The 20,014-nt window shown below is 44.1% G+C and overlaps 1 protein-coding gene across 8 annotated transcripts in view; it reads left to right on the top strand.

Annotated features, from left to right (window-relative positions):
- MPRIP (myosin phosphatase Rho interacting protein) overlaps positions 1 to 20,014 on the top strand; it is a 188,624-nt gene that overhangs the window by 141,897 nt on the left and 26,713 nt on the right. For all 8 annotated transcript variants that reach the window (XM_080682844.1, XM_080682845.1, XM_080682846.1 and 5 more), the window contains one exon: positions 2,323 to 2,470. In XM_080682844.1, coding sequence (XP_080538970.1) covers positions 2,323 to 2,470 — 148 coding nt within the window. The remainder of the gene's footprint in view (positions 1 to 2,322; positions 2,471 to 20,014) is intronic.

The following is a 20,014-nucleotide window of genomic DNA, read 5'->3' as shown; positions in this document are numbered from 1 at the left end:
ATGACCGGGGCATAGATAAGGCTTTGACCAAAGTGGTGACATCATAGCACCCATTAGCAAGCCATCAGAAAGGATAACACTGCCTTGTGTTGACAAACTGGCCATAAATGGTGCTGGAACCCAGTGTCCCCTTGCCGTGACATAGGTCCATGGTATTTTCATTGACAACCTTGAGACATACAAAAATTACAACCAAATAGCACTCTTCTGGGGACCCAGCTAATGCTAAGACTTCGTGCAGATTTTTGCCCAGGTTGGGGAGATTGGGATCTGGGCCTGATGGCCGCTCTACTATAGCCACAGGCTGATGCCTTCCCTCATGATTCTGCACAGTAGTCATTGATCCCAGAGATTATTGGCTTAAAAATTAAAATTTGTTTATTGATATTTTTAACTTAACACATGCTCCCCAGGGAAGCAGCCAATCTTTAAAGACACCTCAGAGTTTCTATAGAAAGAATTTTGACCATTATTTAGCTACTAGAGGCCCAGTGCACGAATTTGTGCACCAGTGGGATCCCTTGGCCTGGCTTGCGGGATCGTGCCAAAACCTGCTCTCCGACATCCCCTGAGGGGTCCCAGGTTGTGAGAGGGCACAGGCCAGGCCAAGGGACCCCACCGGCGCACGATTGGGGCCGTGGAGGGACTGCAGGAGGGCTCCAGGGCATATTCGGCCTGACTCACTCAGTCCCCATTAGCTGGACCCCAGCAGCAAACTAACCGACAGGTCGACTTTCTGCCCCCTGGTGGTCAGTGCATGTCATAGCGAGCAGTTGAGCATCCTTAGCATATCATTAGCATATTATGCTTTGATTGGTTGAACGGACAACCGGACACTTAGCATATTAGGCTTTTATTATATAGTATTCTAAAGCACTCAAATCAAACTAATACTTATGAGCTCTACTAGCTATGTGTTAACTGAGAAGCCATATGTGAACCAAAGCACCCGGGAGAGAGAAGACGATGGGCTCTGAGCATGCAAGGGTCTGAGCCACAGCTCGAGGGTTCCTTCAGCGTCCTTTGGTGTGAGGTAGTGGAAGGAGACCACCGGCTGCCAGAAGGAGCCTCTGGGAAAAGTAATGCCCAGTTAATGGTGAACACAGTTAAAACCATATGCCCAGTGCAGCAAGTCTGCATTGAAATCCAAACTCTGACCATGAGTTTGGGAAAACTGAATTGAGATCCTCAGGAAAGCCTCACAGTTTCTGTGGGGGCTCAGAACCCGGGTGGGTTGGTTGGTTGGTTGGTTGGTTGGTTTTTCTTAAATCCATGTGCAAGAAGATCAAATAGTGTTGGGAGGGAGGAGCCTCCACTTGCATTTGGAATGGATCATAGCCACATTCTTCCACTTTTTAAAAATCACTGGAAGGCCTCATTCCTATTCAGAAACAGGTTTTGCAAGGGATTTAGACAGAAAGTGTAGTTCCGTGCACAAAACAGCTACACAGACCTCCTTGCATTTGTGGGGCACACTCACCTGCCCTGTTAAGAACAACTGATATGCCAGGCCTGGACTTCCCAGTGTAGCATGTGGGATGGTTCGATCCCTTCTTAGGGCATGCCTGTGTCCTTCCCCTGCACTCCCGTGTGCCCATGTAATAAACTGCCCCAGCCTGTAACAGGTGTAGACAAGTTGGAGAGCAGTTTTTCTGGTATGTGCCCCAGTGTAGTTAGAGGAGTCACTAATTACTGCCCTTCCGTACTCCTTCAAAGGAAATAGAAGGAAGACAGACTGGAAGGGAAGAGAGCATGTAGCCTAATGTAACCCCTCATGGACACTGCAGAGGTGTGACCAGGTGAGGGTGGCTAGCTCGTCAGTGCAGGCCAGCCCCGTGGAGCCCTCCAGCTCACAAAGTCATGACTATGACTTATTTGTGAAATGCCCAGTTTGTGACTGACACAGTGCTACTCACTGTATGAACTCAAACCAGACACAGCCAGCCTCTGCAATTTCATTCTCTTCTCTCTCCCTCTTGTCAGTTCGACCTGGCAGTAATTCTATCAGGGCCCAGAACTGGCTCTTTTAGATTCCACTGCAGCCTCTTCCCACCCACAATACCAACTCATTCCACAGATTCAGAACCAACATAGAAATAAGACAATTTATAGATGTAAACATCCTTTTCTAAGTACTCTGATAGCAGCAGTGAGAGTCTCCAGACAGCTGTCAGATGGCCCCGCTGGCTCAGTGCTCGCCTTCAGAGAGCGTATTCCTCTAGAACAGAAAGCCTGAGAGCAGGCGGGCTGCTGGCTTATCAAACAGGACCCCTGACTTAGAGGTGGTGAAACAAATTGATCAAGCTCCTTTGCGTCTTGCAGGCCACATGCGAACGAGGATTTGCAGCAATGGAAGAAACGCACCAGAAGAAGATTGAAGATCTCCAAAGGCAGCACCAGCGAGAGCTAGAGAAGCTGCGAGAGGAAAAAGACCGCCTCCTGGCTGAGGAGACTGCAGCCACCATCTCAGGTGGGAGCTGGCACGGTGGCTGGGTTAGCCAGAGGGCAGGACAGGTGGAAGACTCCCAGAGCTGGCAGTACAGCTCACAGTTAGGACTGCTCTTTGTGCTGTCATTTGGTTAAGATTTAAGCTTCATTATCCAAGGATATTTTATTTTATTTTTCAATTACAGTTTACATTCCACATTAGTTTGTGTTCGTTTCAGCTGTATAGCATAGTGGTTAGACAGTCACTTTACAAAGTGTTCCCCCCAATACGTCCAGTCTCCACCTGGCACCACACAGTCATTACATTATTGACTGCTCTCTATGCTGTACCTTACATCCCCGTGACTATTTTGTAACTACCAATTAATACTTCTTAATCCCTCCACCTTTTTCACCCCGTCCCCGAACCCCCTCCCATCTGGCAACCATCAGTCTGTTCTCTATATTTATAAGCGTGTTTCTGTTTTGTTGTTCACTTATATTGCTCTTTAGATTCCACATATAAGTGAAATCATGGTATTTCTCTTTCTCTGACTGACTTAGTTTACTTAGCATAATACCCTCTAAGTCCATCCAGGCTGTCGCAGATAGTAAGATTTCATTCTTTTTTATGACCGTGTAATGTTCCATATTGTGTGTGTGTGTGTGTGTGTGTGTGTGTGTGTGTATGAGTCTACACACACACACACACACACACACACACACACACACACATACACACGTACCACAGCTTTTAGCCAGTCATCTATTGGTGGGACTTGGGTTGCTTCCATATTTTAGCTATTGTAAATAATGCTGCAATGAGCATTGCAGTGCATAAACACTTTTGAATTAGTGCTTTGGGTTTCTTCAGATACATACCCAGAAGTAGAATCATTGGGTTATAAGGAAGTGCCATTTTTAAGTTTTTGAGGACCCTCCATACTGTTTTTCATAGTGCCTGCACCAGTCTACATTCCCACCAACAAGACACAAGGGTTCCCTTTTCTCCCCATGCTTGCCAACACTTGTTGTTTGTTGATTTACTGATGGTAGCCATTCTGACAAGTGTGAGGTGATATCTCATTGTAATTTTAATTTGCGTTTCTCTGTTGATGAGTGACTTTGAGCATGTTTTCATATAGCTATTGGCTGTCTGTATGTCCTCTTTGGAGAACTGTCTAATCAGGTCCTCTGACCATTTATTAATTGGATCGTTTGGTTTGAGGTGTTGAGTAGTATGAGTTCTTTATAAAATTTTGGATGTTAACCCTTTATATCATTGGCAAATATCTTCTATTCAGTAGGTTGTCGTTGCATTTTGTTGATGGTTTACTTTGCTGTGCCAAAACTTTAGTTTGATGTGGTCCCATTTGTTTATTTTTTGTTTTGTTTTTCTAGCCCAAGGAGATATATCAGAAAAAAATGATAAGAGGAGTATCTGACATTTTACTGCCTGAAATATTACAGAATTGTAAAAATTTTGGATATTAACCCCTTATTAGATATGTCTTGGTAAATATCTTCTCCCATTCAGTAGATTGTCTTCATTTTTTTAAAAATATTTTATTTATCTATCTATCCTTACTTGAGGGTATGCTTATCGATTTGAGAGAGAGAGAGAGAGAGAGAAACATCATTTGGTTGCCTTCCATACATGCTCTGAAAAAAAGATCAAACACGCAGCCTTTTGGTATACGGATGACGCTCCACACAAGCCAGGGCAGTATTTTTTTAATTTTTATTTAATTTTTATTATTAAATGGTTATTATTGGAAGTATTACTTATGTCCCCTTTTTCCCCCATTGACCCCCTCTAGCCCGCCCCTGCCCCCACCCCAGTCTTTCACCACCCTATTTGTCTGTGTCCATGGGTTATGCATATATGCTTACAAGGTTTCGATTAATTACCTCCCATCCACCCCACTCGCCCGCTTTCCCTCCGAGATGCCACACTCTGTTCCATGCTTCCATGTCTCTGGATCTATTCTGTTTATCATTTTATTTTGTTAATTAGATTCCACGTATGAGTGAGATTGTGTGATACTTGTCTTTCTCTGACTGACTTATTTCACTTAGCATGATACCCTCCAGATCCCTCCATGCTGTCTCAAAGGGTAAGAGATTCTTCTTTTTTACTGCTGCATAGTATTCCATGGTGTAAATGTACCACCGCTTTTTATCCACTCATCTGCTGATGGGCACTTGGGCTGTTTCCAGGTCTTAGCTATTGTAAATTGTGCTGCTATGAACATAGGGGTGCATACATTCTTTCTGATTGGTGTTTTGGATCTCTTAGGATATGTTCCTAAAAGTGGGATCACTGGGTCAAATGGCAGTTCCATATTTAATTTTTTGAGGGAACTCCATACTGTTTTTCCATAATGGCTGCATCAGTCTGTATTCCTACCAGCAGTGCACTAGGGTTTCCTTTACTCCACATCCTTGCCAGCACTTGTCATTTGTTGATTTGTTGATGGTAGCCATTCTGACAGGTGTGAGGTGATGCCTCATTGTCATTTTAGTTTGCAACTCTCTGATGATCAGTGACTTTGAACATTTTTTCATAAGTCTCTTGGACATCTGTATGTCCACATTAGAGATTTTTAAATTGGATTGTTTGTCTTCCTTTTGTTAAGTTGTATGAGTTCCTTATATATTTTGGATATTAATCCTTTATCAGATGTATCATTGCCAGATATGTTTCCCATACAGGGGGCTCCCTTTTCATTTTGTTGATGGTTTCTTTTGCTGTGCAGAAGCTTTTCATTTTGATGTAGTCCCATTTGTTTATTTTCTCCTTAGTTTCCTTTGCCTTAGGAGATGTATTCATAACATTTTTTTTATAAGAGATGTCTGAGATTTTGCTTCCTATGGTTTCTTCTAGGATTTTTATGGTTCCACAGCTTAAATTTAAGTCTTTCATCCATTTTGAGTTTATTCTTGTGTATGGTTTAAGTTGGTGGTCTAGTTTCATTTTTTTTGCATGTATCTGTCCTATTTTCCCAACACCATTTATTTAAGAGACTGTCTTGACTCTATTATATACTCTTGCCTCCTTTGTCAATATTAATTGAGTGTAATGGCTTGGGTTGATTTCTGGGGTCTCTGTTTAGTTCCATTGATATGTATGCCTGTTCTTATGCCAGTACCAGGCTGTTTTGATTACGGTGGCTTTGTAGTATAGCTTGATATCTGGTATTGTGATTCCTTCAACTTTGTTCTTCTTTCTCAAGATTGCTTCAGCTATTCCAGGTCTCTTTTAGTTCCATATAAATTTTTGGAGTATTTGTTCTAGATCTGTGAAATATGCTGTTGGTATTTTAATAAGGATTGCATTGAATCTGTAGATTGCCTTGGGTTGTATGGACATTTTAATGATGTTGATTCTATGAATCATTGAACACGTTATATTCTTCCACTTGTTTATATCTTCTCTCTCTTTATTCAATGTCCTTTAGTTTTCCCAGTACAAATCTTTTATCTTCTTGGTTAAGTTTATTACTAAGTATCTTAATTTTTTGGTTGCCAAGGTAAATGGGAATGTTTGTTTAGTTTCTCTTTCTGAGAATTCATAATTAGTGTATAAAAAGGCATCAATTTTTGGGTGTTGATTTTGTATCCTGCTACATTGCCAAATTCATTTATAAAATCTAGTAGGTTTTTGGTGGAGTCTTTAGGGTTTTCTATGTACAAAATCATGTCATCTGCAAATGAGTTTTACTTCCTCCTTTCAATTTGGATTCCTTTTATTTTTTCTTCTTGTCTGATCGCTGTGGCTAGGACTCCCACTACTGTAAGAGTGGTGAAAGTGGACATCCCTGTCTTGTTCCTGTTCTTACGGGAAATGCTTGTAGTTTTTGCCCATTGAGTATAATGTTCACTCTAGGTTTGTCATATATGGCCTTTATCATGTTGAGATATGCTCCCTCTACTCCCACTTTGCTGATAGTTTTTCTCAAAAAAGGGTGTTGGATTTTTGTCTAATGCTTTTTCTGTCTATTGATGTGATCATGTGATTTTTGTCTTTCAATTTGTTTATGTGATGTATCACATTTATTGATTTGCGAATATTATACCAGCTTTGCATCCCCAGAATAAATCCCACTTGGTCATGGTGTATGGTCTCTTTAATATGTTGCTGGATCCGCTTTGCTAATATTTTGTTGAATATTTTAGTATCTATGTTCATCAGGGATATTGGCCTGTAATTCTGTTTCTTTGTAGTGTCTTTATCTGATTTTGGAATTAGGATAATGCTGTCCTCATAAAATGAGCTTGGAAGTGTTTCTTCCTCTTGGATTTTTTGGAATAGTTTGAGGAGGATATGTGTTCTTCTTTGAATGTTTGGTAAAATCTCCCTGTGAAACCATCCATTCCTGGGATTTTGTTGGCTGGGAATTTTTTTTATCACTGCTTCTATTTCATCAGTTGTTATTGGCCTATTCAACTGGAGTGCTATGAACTTTCCTTTCAGGGCTGCTTTTGCTGTGTCCCAAAGATTTTGGGTGGTTGTGTGTTCATTTTCATTTGTTTCCAGGAAGTTTTTTTTATTTATTTCTTGATCTCATTGGTAACCCATTCATTGCTTAATGACATGCTATTTAGCCTCCATGTGTCTGAATGTTTTCCAGTGTTTTTATTGTAGTTGATTTCTAATTTCATTCCACTGTGATCTGAGAAGCTGCTTGACAAGATTTCAGTCTTCTTGAACTTGTAGAGACTTGTTTTGTGTCTAACATGTGGTCTATCTTTGTGAAGAACCCACGTGCACTTGAAAAGAATGTATATTCTGCAGCTTTGGGGTGAAATGTTCTATAAATGTCAGTTAAATTCATTGGATCCACTGTGTCGTTTAGAGTCAGTATTTCCTTATTAATTTTTTATGTGGAAGATCTAATCCAGTGAAATTAGTTGGGTGTTAAAGTCTCCTACTATGACTGTATTGCTGTCGATCTCTCCTCTAAAGTCCTCTAGAAGATTTTTTATATATTTGGGTTCTCCTATATTGGGTGCATAGCATATAAGTTTGCCAGGGTTATAGCCTCGTGTTGGATCGATCCCTTTAGTATTATGTAGTAACCTTTGTTGTCTCTTGTGCTGGTCTTCATTTTGAAGTCTATTTTGTCAGATATGAGTATTGTTACCCCAGCTTTTTTTTCTTTTCCATTTGTATGGAAAAATTTTTCCCATCCCTTCACTCTCATCTTATGTGAGTCTTTAGTTCTGAGGTAGTCTCTTGTAGACAGCATATAGTTGGGTCATGTTTTAGAGGCCCAATGACAAAATTCGTGCAGGGTTGGGGGGGTCCATCAGCCTGGCCTGCGCCCTCTCGCAGTCCGGGACCCCTCGGGGGATGTCCAACTGCCAGCTTAGGCCTGATCCTGCTCACCTGCCTGCTTGACTCAATGCTCCTTAGCGCTGCCATGGAGGTGGGAGAGGCTCCCACCACTGCTGCTGTGCTCGCCAGCCATGAGCCTGGCGTCTGGCACCCGTCAGTCAGCTGAGCGGCACTCACTCTGTGGGAGCACACTGACCACCACAGGGCAGCTCCTGCATTAAGTGTCTGCCCCCTAGTGGTCAGTGCGCATCATAGCGACTAGTGATTCGGTCACTTAGCCTTTTATATAGATAGATAGGTACTTATTTATTGCCATTTTAATTCTGTATGCTAGGTTTCTCTCTCTATTTATCTTTCTCATTACAGTAGCCCTTTAGCATTTCTTGTAATGCTGGCTTGGTGTTGATGAACTCCTTTAGCTTTTTTTGTTGGGAAGCTCTTTATTTCACCATCAATTTTGAATGATAACCTTGCTAGATATAGTAATCTTGGTCTCAGATCCTTGCTTTTCATTACCTTGAGTACTTCATGCCATTCCCTTCTGGCCTGTAGAGTTTCTGGTAAGAAATCAGTTGTCAGCCTTATGGGAGCTCCTTTGTAGGTAGCAGTTTTCTTTTCTCTTGCTGCCTTTAAGATTCTCTCTTTGTCTTTAATTTTTGGCATCTTAATTATGATGTGTCTGGGCGTGGGCCTATTTGGGTTCTTCTTCATTGGGATTCTCTGTGCCCCCTGAACTTGTGTTACTTTTTTCTTCATCAGGTTAGGGAAAGTTTTCTGCCATTATTTCTTCAAACACGTTCTCTATCCCTTCCCTTTCAACCTCTTCAGGCACACCTACTATTCAAATATTGTTAAGTTTCGTGTTGTCCCACAGCTCCCTTGAGCTGTCCACCTTTTTTAATTGTTTTTTTCTTTTTGTTTCTCTGATTGAGTGATTTTTTTCAACCCTGTCTTGACTGATCCAATCCTCCTCTTTCCCTAATCTGCTGTACATTCCTCCCAATATGTTCTTTATTTGTACTATGTCATTCTTTATTTCTGTTTTCATGGTTACTATATCTTTTCTCATGCATCTTTGCCATTATTATTCTCAACTCTATATCAGATAAATTTCTTATCTCCATTTCTTATCTCTTCCTCTGGAGGATTCTCTTGTTCTTTACTTGGGGGTTGTTTCATTGTCACCTCATTTTGGATGCCTATTTGGGTTTGTGACTATGTATTGGGTAGATCTGCTGTGCTTATCAATCTCCAGTGCAGCACAGTGTCAAATATTGTTTCTGACTAATTAGATCAGGCAGAGATTTCAAGCCTCCAGAGATTGCCTCTGCCTGCAGACTGAATTCAGTCTTGAATAGCCATCAGGCAATTGTCCACAGGTGTGGTAAGAGTTTTTCCAACGGGGTGGGGTAATTGCTTCTGCCTGGAGGCTAATTGTTATTCTCAGTCTCTTAATGGGCCTCAGAAATTCCACACCGTGGGGCAAGGTGTTTTCCAATGGGGTGGATCAGCTGTCTTCCCCACCATCACCACCACCCCCAGGCTAACCTGCCTACATAGCAATTGTCTGTGTGAGGAAGATGACTTCTGCAGAGTGAGGGAATGACTCAGCACAGGAAAAACAGATATTAATAAATGCAGCTAGTCTGCCTTCTGAGCTCTAGCCCCAGATCCCACAACCCTGGCTTTCCCTCACACAGCTCCAGTCCACTTTGCCCTCCCTCTGCCAAAGCACTAAGTGGGTGGCTGCGCAGAGAATTTTGTGTGTTGGCCCTTTAAGAGGGTGCCTGCATTTCCAGCCATCTCTCCCTGGTAGATAGCAACCCTGCTGCTTTTCACAGCCAGATGTTAAGTGTGTACCCTTCTCAGTTCTGGTGCTCTCCGCTGTGGGGTGCAGCTTACAGTTTAGACCCAAGAGTTCTCAATGGCAACCCCCCACAGCTGAGATATCTCTTCAGACCTTCAGCTGCTGTCTGTGGGAGCCTGTCAGCCCTCTCGTGTCTCGGCCCCTCCTACCAGTCTTTATGTGGTCTTCACTTTCTATCCTTGGTTATCAGGGTTCTCTCCAGTGAATCTTTAGTTGATTATTCAGGAAGTTTTTCTGTATTTCAGTTGTAATTCCAGTTTGCTCCTAGGAGTATGTGCGTGCACTTACTCCACCACCATTTTTAATCTCTGGGCCACCCTTTTATTTTTTTTATTTTTAAATTACAGTTGATATACAAAATTATATTAGTTTCAGGTTTACAACCACATGATTAAATATTTATCTGACTTGCGAAGTGATCACCCCAATAAATGTAGTACCCGTCTTACACCGTATATGTACTCGTTAAAATATTATAGACCACATTCCTAATGCTGTACTTTATATCCCTATGACTGTTCTGTAAGTACCAATTTGTACTTCTTAATCCCTTCACTTTTCTTACTCAGTCCCCAACCTCCCTTCCATCTGGCAACCATCAAAATGTTCTCTGTATATGAGTCTGTTTCTGTTCTGCCTGTTTATTTTGTTTTTAAGATTCCACATATAAGTGGAGTCATGGCATTTGTCTTTTCCTGTCTGATTTATTTCATTTGGGACAATATGTTGCCAGTGGTAAGATTTCATTTCTTTTTTTTTATGACTGAATTACATATTTCACTAGGGGCCCAGTGCACGAATTCATGCACCTTGAAAGGAACTGTGGGCCATGAGGCTGCGGTGGGCACAGGAGTGGGTTTCAGCCCATCCTCCACGCCCCTGCCCGGCCCCTCCAGCTGCAGCCCTCGGTCCCCTGTCTGCTGGCAGCCCTGCTCCCACCGCCACAGCTCCCACGCGCTGACAGTGCCAGTCCTGCTCGCACCCTCTGACAGCGCTGAGCAATTGGGGCCAGCACCGTCAGTGGGTGCGAGTGGTGGCTGCTGCCCTGATCGCCCCTCAGGAGGAGGAGGAGGAGGAGGTGGAGAAGCCCTCAGGGGCAATCGGGGCTGGCAACCACCACTCACACCCACTGATGACGACAAGTAATCGGGGCCAGCGCCAGGCACCAGGCACCGGCAGGGGTGCAAGCAGCAGCTCCGGCACTGGCAGCAGGTGTGAGTGGGGCCGGCGGTGCCAGCACTGGGCGGGACCACAGCGCACGGGAGCAAAGAATTTTCAGTAACCACCAGAGGCTCACCTCGATGACAGCAACCAGCACCCTGCCTTGGTCTGGCGCCCCCACTGAGCTGCTCCACCATCCTGCCATGGCCGATGCCCACCATGTTCCATGTTCTGCCACCTGCTGCCAACGCCCACCATGTCCCCTGCGCGCCCCCTGGTGGTCAGCGCACATCATAGTGACCAGTTGTTAAGTTGTTCCACCGTTCAATCTATTTGCATATTAGGGTTTTATATAGATAGAATAGGGGCCCAGTGCACAAATTTGTGCACCTTGAAAGGAACTATGGGCTGTGAGGCTGCAGTGGGCACAGGGGCAGGTCTCTGCCCATCTTCCTGCCCACACCTGGCTCCTCCCGCCGCGGCCCCCGGTCCCCTGTCTGCCAGCAGCCCCGTTCCCACTGCCACCGCTCCCACAAGCTGCCAGCGATAGCCCCACTTGCATCCGCTGATGGTGTGGAGTGATTGGGACTGGTGCCAGCAGCTAGTGCGAGTGGGGCTGGCGCCCTAAGCAGGTGCAAGTAGCAGCTGCTGCCCCGATCACCCCTCAGGAGCAGAGGGAGGTGGAGAAGCGCTCAGGGGCAATCGGGGCCGGCAGCCGCCACTCGCACCGACTGTCAGTGCTGAGCTATCGGGACCGGTGCTGGCAGTGGGTGCGAGCAGCAGCTCTAGCAGCGGGTGCAAGCGGGGCCATCGCCAGCAGCCGGTGCAAGTGGCCAGTGGAAAATCCCTGAGGGGCGATCAGGGCTGACACTAGCAGCAGGTGTGAGCGGCGGCTCCAGCGCTGGCAGCAGGTGCAAACACTGGGCAATACCACAGCATGTGGGAGCAAAGAATTTTCAGTAACCACCAGAGACTTGCTCCAATGACAGCAACCGGCGCCCCACCTTGGTCTGGAGCCCCCACTCACCTGCTCCACCATCCCGCCATGGCCGACGCCCACCAAGTTCCACGCACACGCCCTGGTGATCAGTGGACATCATAGCGACCCGTTGTTTGCTTGTTCTGCCGTTCAGCCTATTGGGTTTTATATATATAGATTAGAGGCCCGGTGCATGAAATTCATGCACAGGGGTGGGTGTGTCCCTCAGCCCAGCCTGCACCCTCTCCAATCTGGGACCCCTCAAGGGATGTCCAACTGCCCTCTCACAATCCTGGACTGCTGGCTCCCAACCACTCGCCTGCCTGCCTGCCTGATTGCCCCTAACCACTTCTGCCTGCCACCCTGGTCACCCTCTAACCACTCCCCTGCCAGCATGATTGACGCCTAGCTGCTCCCCTGCCAGCCCAATTGCCCCTAACTGCCCTCCCCTGCAGTCCTGGTCACCCCTAACTGCTCTCCCTTGCCAGCCTGGTCACCCCTAATTGCCCTCCCTTGCCAGCCTGGTCACCCCTAATTGCCCTCCCCTGCCAGCCTGAACTGTCCTCCCCTGCAGGCCTGGTTCCTCCCCCCCCAATTGCCCTCTGCTGCAGGCCGGGTCCCCCCTAACTGCCCTCCCCTACAGACCTTGTCCCTCCCTACTGCCCTTCCCTGCCAGCCCGGTCACCCCTAACTGCCCTCCCCTGCTGGCTTGGTCGCCCCCAGCTGCCCTCTCCTGCTGGCCTGGTTGCTCCCAACTGCCCTCCCCTGCAGGCCTGGTTGCCCCTAACTGCCATCCCCTGCTGGCCTGGTCACCCCTGACTGCTCTCCCCTACTGACCTGGTCGCCCCCAACTGTCCTACCCTGCAGGCCTGGTCGCCCCTAACTGCCCTTCCATTCAGGCCTGGTCACCCCAACTGTCCTCCCCTGCAGGCCTAGTCACCCCCAACTGCCCTCCCCTGCTGGCCTGGTAACCCCTAACTGCCCTCCCCTGCAGGCCTGTCCTCCCCAACTTCCCTCCCCTACAGGCCTGGTCGCCCCCAACTGTCCTCCTCTGCTGGCCTGTTCCCTCCCAAATGCCTTCCCCTGCTGGCCATTTTGTGGTGGCCATCTTGTGTATTGGAGTGATGGTCAATTTGCATATTACCTCTTTATTATATGTACCACTTCTCTTTATCCATTTATCTATTGGTGGTCACTTAGGTTGCTTCCATATCTTGGCTATTGTAAATAATGCCGAAGTGAACATAGGGATGTATATATCTTTTCAATTTAGTGATTTAGGTTTCTTCGCAAATTCAATTTATTATTTTGGATGTCTTTGAACACAGAATTGGAACTGCTGGGTTCTTTGTTTTCTCTTGTCTTAATGTCTGTTTTATCTGGTATGAGTATTGCTACCATAGCTTTTTTTTCTCTCTCCATTTTCATGAAATATCTTTTCTATTTTTTTAATTCTTTATTGTTTAAAGTATCACACAAGTCTCCTTTTTACCCCATTGACCTCTCTCTGGCCACCCCCAACCCCCAGCACATGCCCTCACCCCCCTACTGTCTGTGTCCATTGGTTATGCTCATATGCATGCATACAAGTCCTTTGGTTGATCTCTTACCCCCTCACCCCCCACCTTCCCTCATAGGTTGGACAATCTGTTCAATGCTTCTATGACTGGTTCTATTTTTATTCATCAGTTTATGTTGTTCATTATATCCCACAAATGAGAAAGATCATGTGATATTTATCTTTCTCTGACTGGCTTATTTCACTTAGCATAATGCTCTCCAGTTCCATCCATGCTGTTGCAAATGGTAAGAATTCCTTCTTTTTTACCGCAACGTAGTATTCCATTGTGTAGATGTACCACAGTTTTCTAATCCACTCATTTGCTGATGGGCACTTAGGCTGATTCCAAATCTTAGCTATTGCAAATGGTGCTGCTATGAACATAGGGGAGCATATATCCTTTCTTGGTGTATATTCCTATAAGTGGGATCACTGGATCAAATGGAAGTTCCATTTTTAATTTTTTAAGGAAACGCCATACTGGTCTCCACAGTGGCTGCACTACTCTGCATTCCCACCAGCAGTGCATGAGGTTTCCTTTTTCTCCACATCCTCACCAGCATTTATCATTTGATGATGATAGCCATTCTGACAGGTTTGAGATGGTACCTCATTGTTGTTTTAATTTGCATCTCTCGGATGATTAGTGACTTTGAGCATGTTTTCATGTCTCTTGGCCTTCTGTATGTCCTCTTTCGAAAGGGTCTATTTAGGTCCTTTGCCCATTTTTTCACTGGATTGTTTATCTTCCTTTTGTTAAGTTGTATGAGTTCCCTGTAAATGTTGGAGATTAAACCCTTATTGGAGATAACATTGGCAAACATGTTCTCCCATGCAGTGGGCTTTCTTATTGTTTTGTTGATGGTTTCTTTTGCTGTGCAGAAGCTTTTTATTTTGATGTAGTCCCATTTGTTTATTTTCTCCTTAGTTTCCATTGCCCTAGGAGCTGTGTCGGTAAAGATATCGCTACAACAAATGTCTGCTATTTTGCTGCCTATGGCTTCTTCTAAGATTTTTATGGTTTCCTGTCTTAAGTTTAAGTCCTTTCTCCATTTTGAGTTTATTTTTGTGTATGGTGTAAGTTAGTGGTCTAGTTTCTTTTTTCTTTTTTTTGCATGTACTGGCCAATTTTCCCAGCACCATTTATTGAAAAGATTGTCTTGACTTTATTGTGTGCTCTTGCCTCCTTTGGCAAATATTAATTGAGCATAATGGCTTGGATCGATTTCTGGGTTCTCTGTTCTGTTTCATTGGTCTATATATCTGTTCTTGTGCCAGTACCAGGCAGTTTTGAGAACAGTGGCTTTGTAATATAGCTTGATATCTGGTATTGTGATCCCTCCAACTTTGTTCTTCTTTCTCAGGATTGCTGCAGCTATTTGGAGTCTTTTTTTATTCCCGATGAATTTTTGGAGAGTTTGCTCTAGGTCTTCGAAATTTGCCGTTGGTATTTAAATGGGGATTGCATTGAATCTATAGATTGTTTTGGGTAGTATGGACATTTTAATGATGTTGATTCTACCAATCCATGAACACAGTATATTCTCCCATTTGTTTATGTCTTCCTCTATCTCTTTTTTCAGTGTCCTATAGTTTTCTGAATACAGGTCCTTTACCTCCTTGGTTAAATTTATTCCTAGGTATCTTAATTTTTTTTTGTTGAAATGGGATTGTTTTTTTTAGTTTCTCTTTCTGTGAGTTCATTATCTGTACTAATAAAAGGGTAATATGCTAATTAGACCAGACATCTTCCGAACAACTTTCTGAACATCCTTTCTGACAAAGCCGGGGCACGGGCAGCGACGCCTGGGGTCCCAGGTGCCTACAGCCGGCCCGGGCAAAGCCGGCCTGGGTCCCGGGTGCCTGCGGCCAGCCAGAGAGAGGGAAGCCCAGGTCCTAGTTGCCTGCAGCCAGCCGGAGGAGGGAAGCCGGGTCCTGGGTGTGGGGGCCAAGGCAGAGGCGGTTAGGGGCTATCAGGCAGGCTGGCAGGCGAGCGTTTAGGAGCCAGCTGTCCTGGATTGAGAGAGGGATGTCCGACTGCCCGTTTAGGCCCATTGGGATCCCTGTGGGATCGGGCCTAAACAGGCAGTCGGACATCCCCTGAAAGGTTCCAGATTTCCAGAGGGTGCAGGCCGGGCTGAGGACTCCTCCCCCGCCCCCATTCACGAATTTCATGCACCGGACCCCTATTTGGTGTATAAAAAAGACATAGATTTCTGGGTGTTAATTTTGTATCCTGCTACATTGCCGAATTCATTTATTAATTCTAGTAGGTTTTTTTAAAAATATATTTTATTGCCGAAACCGGTTTGGCTCAGTGGATAGAGCGTCGGCCTGCGGACTCAAGGGTCCCAGGTTCGATTCCGGTCAAGGGCATGTACCGTGGTTGCGGGCACATCCCCAGTGGGAGGTGTGCAGGAGGCAGCTGATCGATGTTTCTCTCTCATCGATGTTTCTAACTCTCTATCCCTCTCCCTTCCTCTCTGTAAAATATCAATAAAATATATTTAAAAATATATATATATATATTTTATTGATTTTTTACAGAAAGGAAGGAAGAGGGATAGAGAGTTAGAAACATCGATGAGAGAGAAACATCGATCAGCTGCCTCCTGCACACTCTCTACTGGGGATGTGCCCGCAACCAAGGTACATGCCCTTGACCGGAATCGAACCTGGGACCCTTCAGTCCACAGGCCGACACTATATCCACTGAGCCAAACCAGTCAGGGCTCTAGTAGTTTTTTTGATGGAGTCTTTAGGGTTTTCTGTGTACAATATCATGTAATCTGCGAATAATGACAGTTTTACTTCTTATTTTCCAATATGGATGCCTTTTATTTCTTCTTCTTGTCTGATCGCTATTGCTAGCACTTCCAGTACTATGTCGAATAGGAGTGGTGAGAGTGGGCATCCCTGTCTTGTTCCTGTTCTTAGGGAAAATGGTTTTAGTGTTTGCCCATTGAGTATGATGTTGGCTGTAGGTTTGTCAAATAAGGCTTTTATTATGTTGAGGTATAATCCCTCTATTCCCACTTTGCTGAGAGTTTTTATCAAGAAAGGGTGTTGGATTTTGTCAAATGCCTTTTCTGCATCAATTGATATGATTATGTGATTTTTGTCTATCAGTTGTTTATGTGATGCATCACGTTGATTGATTTGCAGATATTGTACCAGCCTTGCATCCCTGGAATAAATCCCACTTGGTCTTGGTGTATGATCTTCCTAATGTAATGTTGCATCCAATTTGCTAGAATTTTGTTGATGATTCTAGCATCTATGTTCATCAGGGATATTGCCCTGTAATTCTCTTTCTTTGTAGTGTCTTTATCTGGTTTGGGGATTAGGGTAATGCTGGCTTCATAGAAAGAGCTTGGAAGTGTGTCTTCCTCTTAAATGTTTTGGAATAGTCTGAGAAGGATTGGTTTTAGTTCTTTTTTTGAATGTTTGATAAAACTCCTCCATGAAGCCATCCAGTCCATGCCTTTTGTTTGCTGGAAGTTTTTTGATTACTGTTTCAATTTCATCAGTAGTTATCAGCCTATTCAGGTTTTTTGATTCTTCCTTTTAGAGTTTTGGAAGCTGGTATTTTTCTAGCAATATGTCCATTTCATCTAGGTGGTCCAGTTTGTTGGAGTAGAGTTGTTGGTAGTATTTTTTTTACAATCCTCTGTATGTCTGAGATTGGTTGTTACTTCACCTCTTTCATTTCTTATTTTGTTTATTTGGGCCCTCTTTCTTTGTTTCTTGGTGAGCCTGGCTAGAGGTTCATCAATCTTGTTTATCCTTTCAAAGAACCAGCTCTTGGTTTTATTGATCTTTTGTATTGTTTTTTGTTGTTTTGTTTGGTTTGGTTTGGTTTGGTCTCTATGTTGTTTATTTCCACTCTGATCTTTATTATTTCCTTCCTTCTGCTTACTCTGGGCTTTTCTTGTTGCTTTCTTTCTAATTCTTTAAGTTGCAGGGTTAGAATAATTTATTACCATTTTTTCTTGTTTTTTGAGGTAGACCTGTAGAGCTATGAACTTCCCTCTCAGGACTGTTTTAACTGTGTCCCATAGGTTTTGGATTGTTGTGTTTTCATGGTCATTGATTTTCAGGATGTTTTTAATTTCTTCTTTGATATTTTTGGTAACACAATCATTGTTTAACACATTAAGCGCCCAGCTTGTTTTGTCTTCCGGAAAGTCACCGGTGATTGACATGGGGCTTAACATGTTAATAGCATGCTATTCACCCTCCAAGTGTTTGAATTGTTTTTATTGTTTTTATTGTAGTTGATTTCTAACATTATGCCATTGTGGTCTGAGAACATGCTTGAAATGATTTCAATCTTTTTTAATGTGGACAGACTTTGCTTGTGGCCCAATATGTGGTCTATCTTTGAAAATGTCCCATGTGCACTTAAGAAGGATGTATATTCCGTAGCTCTGGGGTGAAATGTTTTGAAGATGTCAATTAAGTCCATCTGGTCTAGTGAGTCATTTAGTATTGCTGATTCTTTGCTGATTTTTTGTCCAGAGGATCTGTCCAGTGATGTCAGTGGGGTATTAAAGTCCCCTACTGTGATTGTATTGTTATCGATCTCTCCCTTGATATATTCCAGAAGTTTTTTTATGTATTGGGTGCATATATGTTTACCAGAGTTATATTTTCTTATTGTAGTAATCACTTTAGTATTATGAAGCAGCCTTTCTTATCTCTTGTTATGGCCTTCACTTTGAGGTCTATTTTGTCTGATGTAAATATTGCTACCACAGCTTTTTTTTTTTTTTTTTTTTCAATTCCATTTGCCTGAAAGATATTTTTCCATCCCTTCACTCTCTGTGTGCATCTCTTGTTCTGAGGTGGGTCTCCTGAAGACAGCATATATATGGGTCATGTTTTCTTATCCAGTCAGTCACTCGATGTCTTTTGATTGGAGCATTCAGTCTATTTACATTTAAGGTTATTATTGATAGGTACTTGTTTGTAACCATTTTTATTTTTTGTGCCTGTGTTCCTTCTTCCCTTTTTATTTCTTCTTTTTACAACAGTCCCTTTATCATTTCTTGCATTGCTTGCTTGGTAGTGATAAACTCCCTTAGGCTTTTTTGTGTGTGTGAAGCTCCTGATTTCCCCTTCAATTTTGAATGATAGTCTTGCTGGATAGAGTATTCTTGGACTCAGTCCCCTGCCCTGCATCACTTTGTATACTTCCTTCCATTTCCTTCTGGCCTGATATGTTTCTATTGAGAAATCATTTGATAATCTAATGGGAGATCCTTCGTAGGTAACTCTCTGTCTCTCTCTTGCAGCCTTTAAGATTCTCTCTTTGTCCTGAACATTTGCCATCGTAATTATGGTGGGTCTTTTTTGGTTCATCTTGTTTGGGACTCTGTGTTTGTGTGACTTTCTTCTTCCCCAAATCAGGGAAGTTTTCTGACATTATTTCTTCAAGTGGGTTTTCTAACCCTTGTTCCTCCTCCTGTTGTTCTGCCACACCTATTTTACGTATGTTGTTTCATTTCATGTTGTCCCAAAGCTCCCTTAGTCTCTTCTCCTGCCTTTTAATTTTTTTCTCCAATTGCATTTTAGATTGGAAGTGTTTTGCTGCCCTGTCTTCTAATTCACTAATTTGGTCCTCTGCTTCTTTTAGTCTACTGTTGAAACCTTCCATAGTGTTTTTATTGCAGCTATATCACTCTTTATTTCTTCTTGATTCTTACATAAATTGTTGATTTTCTCATCCATCTGGTTTATGAACTGTATAACCCTTATTCTGAATTATTTTTCTGACTAATTGCATGCCTCCGTTTCATTTAGTTCATTTTCTGGTGCTACCTCCTTTTGTTTCTTTTGGGGGTTTCTTTGTCTCCCCATTTTTGCTCTCACTGAAGGATCTAGGCATCAAGTCGCACTGGAACTGTGACTGCACCAGCAGGCTTGGCAGCAGGTCACGCGGTCACCAGGCCCGGGTCCGATGCATTGGGCTTGGCTGCAATTCACACAGTCGCGGCACCCGTGGTTGCTGCATGGGGCACCTGGTGTTGCTGCGTAGGGCTTGGCTGCTCACGCTTGGTTCTGGCACCCAGGGTTGCTGCATCGGGCTTGGCGGCAGCTAGTGTCCAGGCTTGCTGCGTGAGGCACTGGGGATTGCTCCGTAGGGCTTGGCTGCTCATGCTCAGTTGCAGCACATGGGGCTTGGTGGTGGCTAGCACAGTTGTAGCATCTGGCGTTGCTGCATAAGGCTTGGCTATTTGTGCCGCGCGGATGGGGCGCCCAGGGTTGCTGCATAAGGCTTGGCTGTGTGCATGCAGACACAGCGCCTGGGGTTGCTGCGTAAGGCTTGGTTGTTCACGTGCAGACGCAGCGCCTGGGGAGAGATTGCAGCGGTAGCAGAGGCTACCCCGCTAGTGGGGCCTGGTCTGCCAGCCCCCAGAAGTCCTAGAATCTAACTGCCCGTCCCTCACACACATACCCCCCACACGTCCACACACTCCCCTTTCGCTCACTCACACTCTCTCCCTCACTGTCATCCTGCCGGTTGCCATCTTCCTTCTCTCAAAATATCTTTTTCATTCCCTTACTTTCAGATTGCATGTTTGTCTTTTGAGTCTCTTATAGACAGCATATGTAAAGGTTCTGTTTTGTTATCCATTCAGCCACTGTATTTCTTTTGATTGAAGCATTTAATCA

This window comes from Plecotus auritus (genome assembly GCF_963455305.1).
Source record: "Plecotus auritus genome assembly, chromosome: 7".
NCBI classification, from domain to species: Eukaryota; Metazoa; Chordata; class Mammalia; order Chiroptera; family Vespertilionidae; genus Plecotus; species Plecotus auritus.
This window is presented reverse-complemented; position numbering and strand designations above follow the sequence as displayed.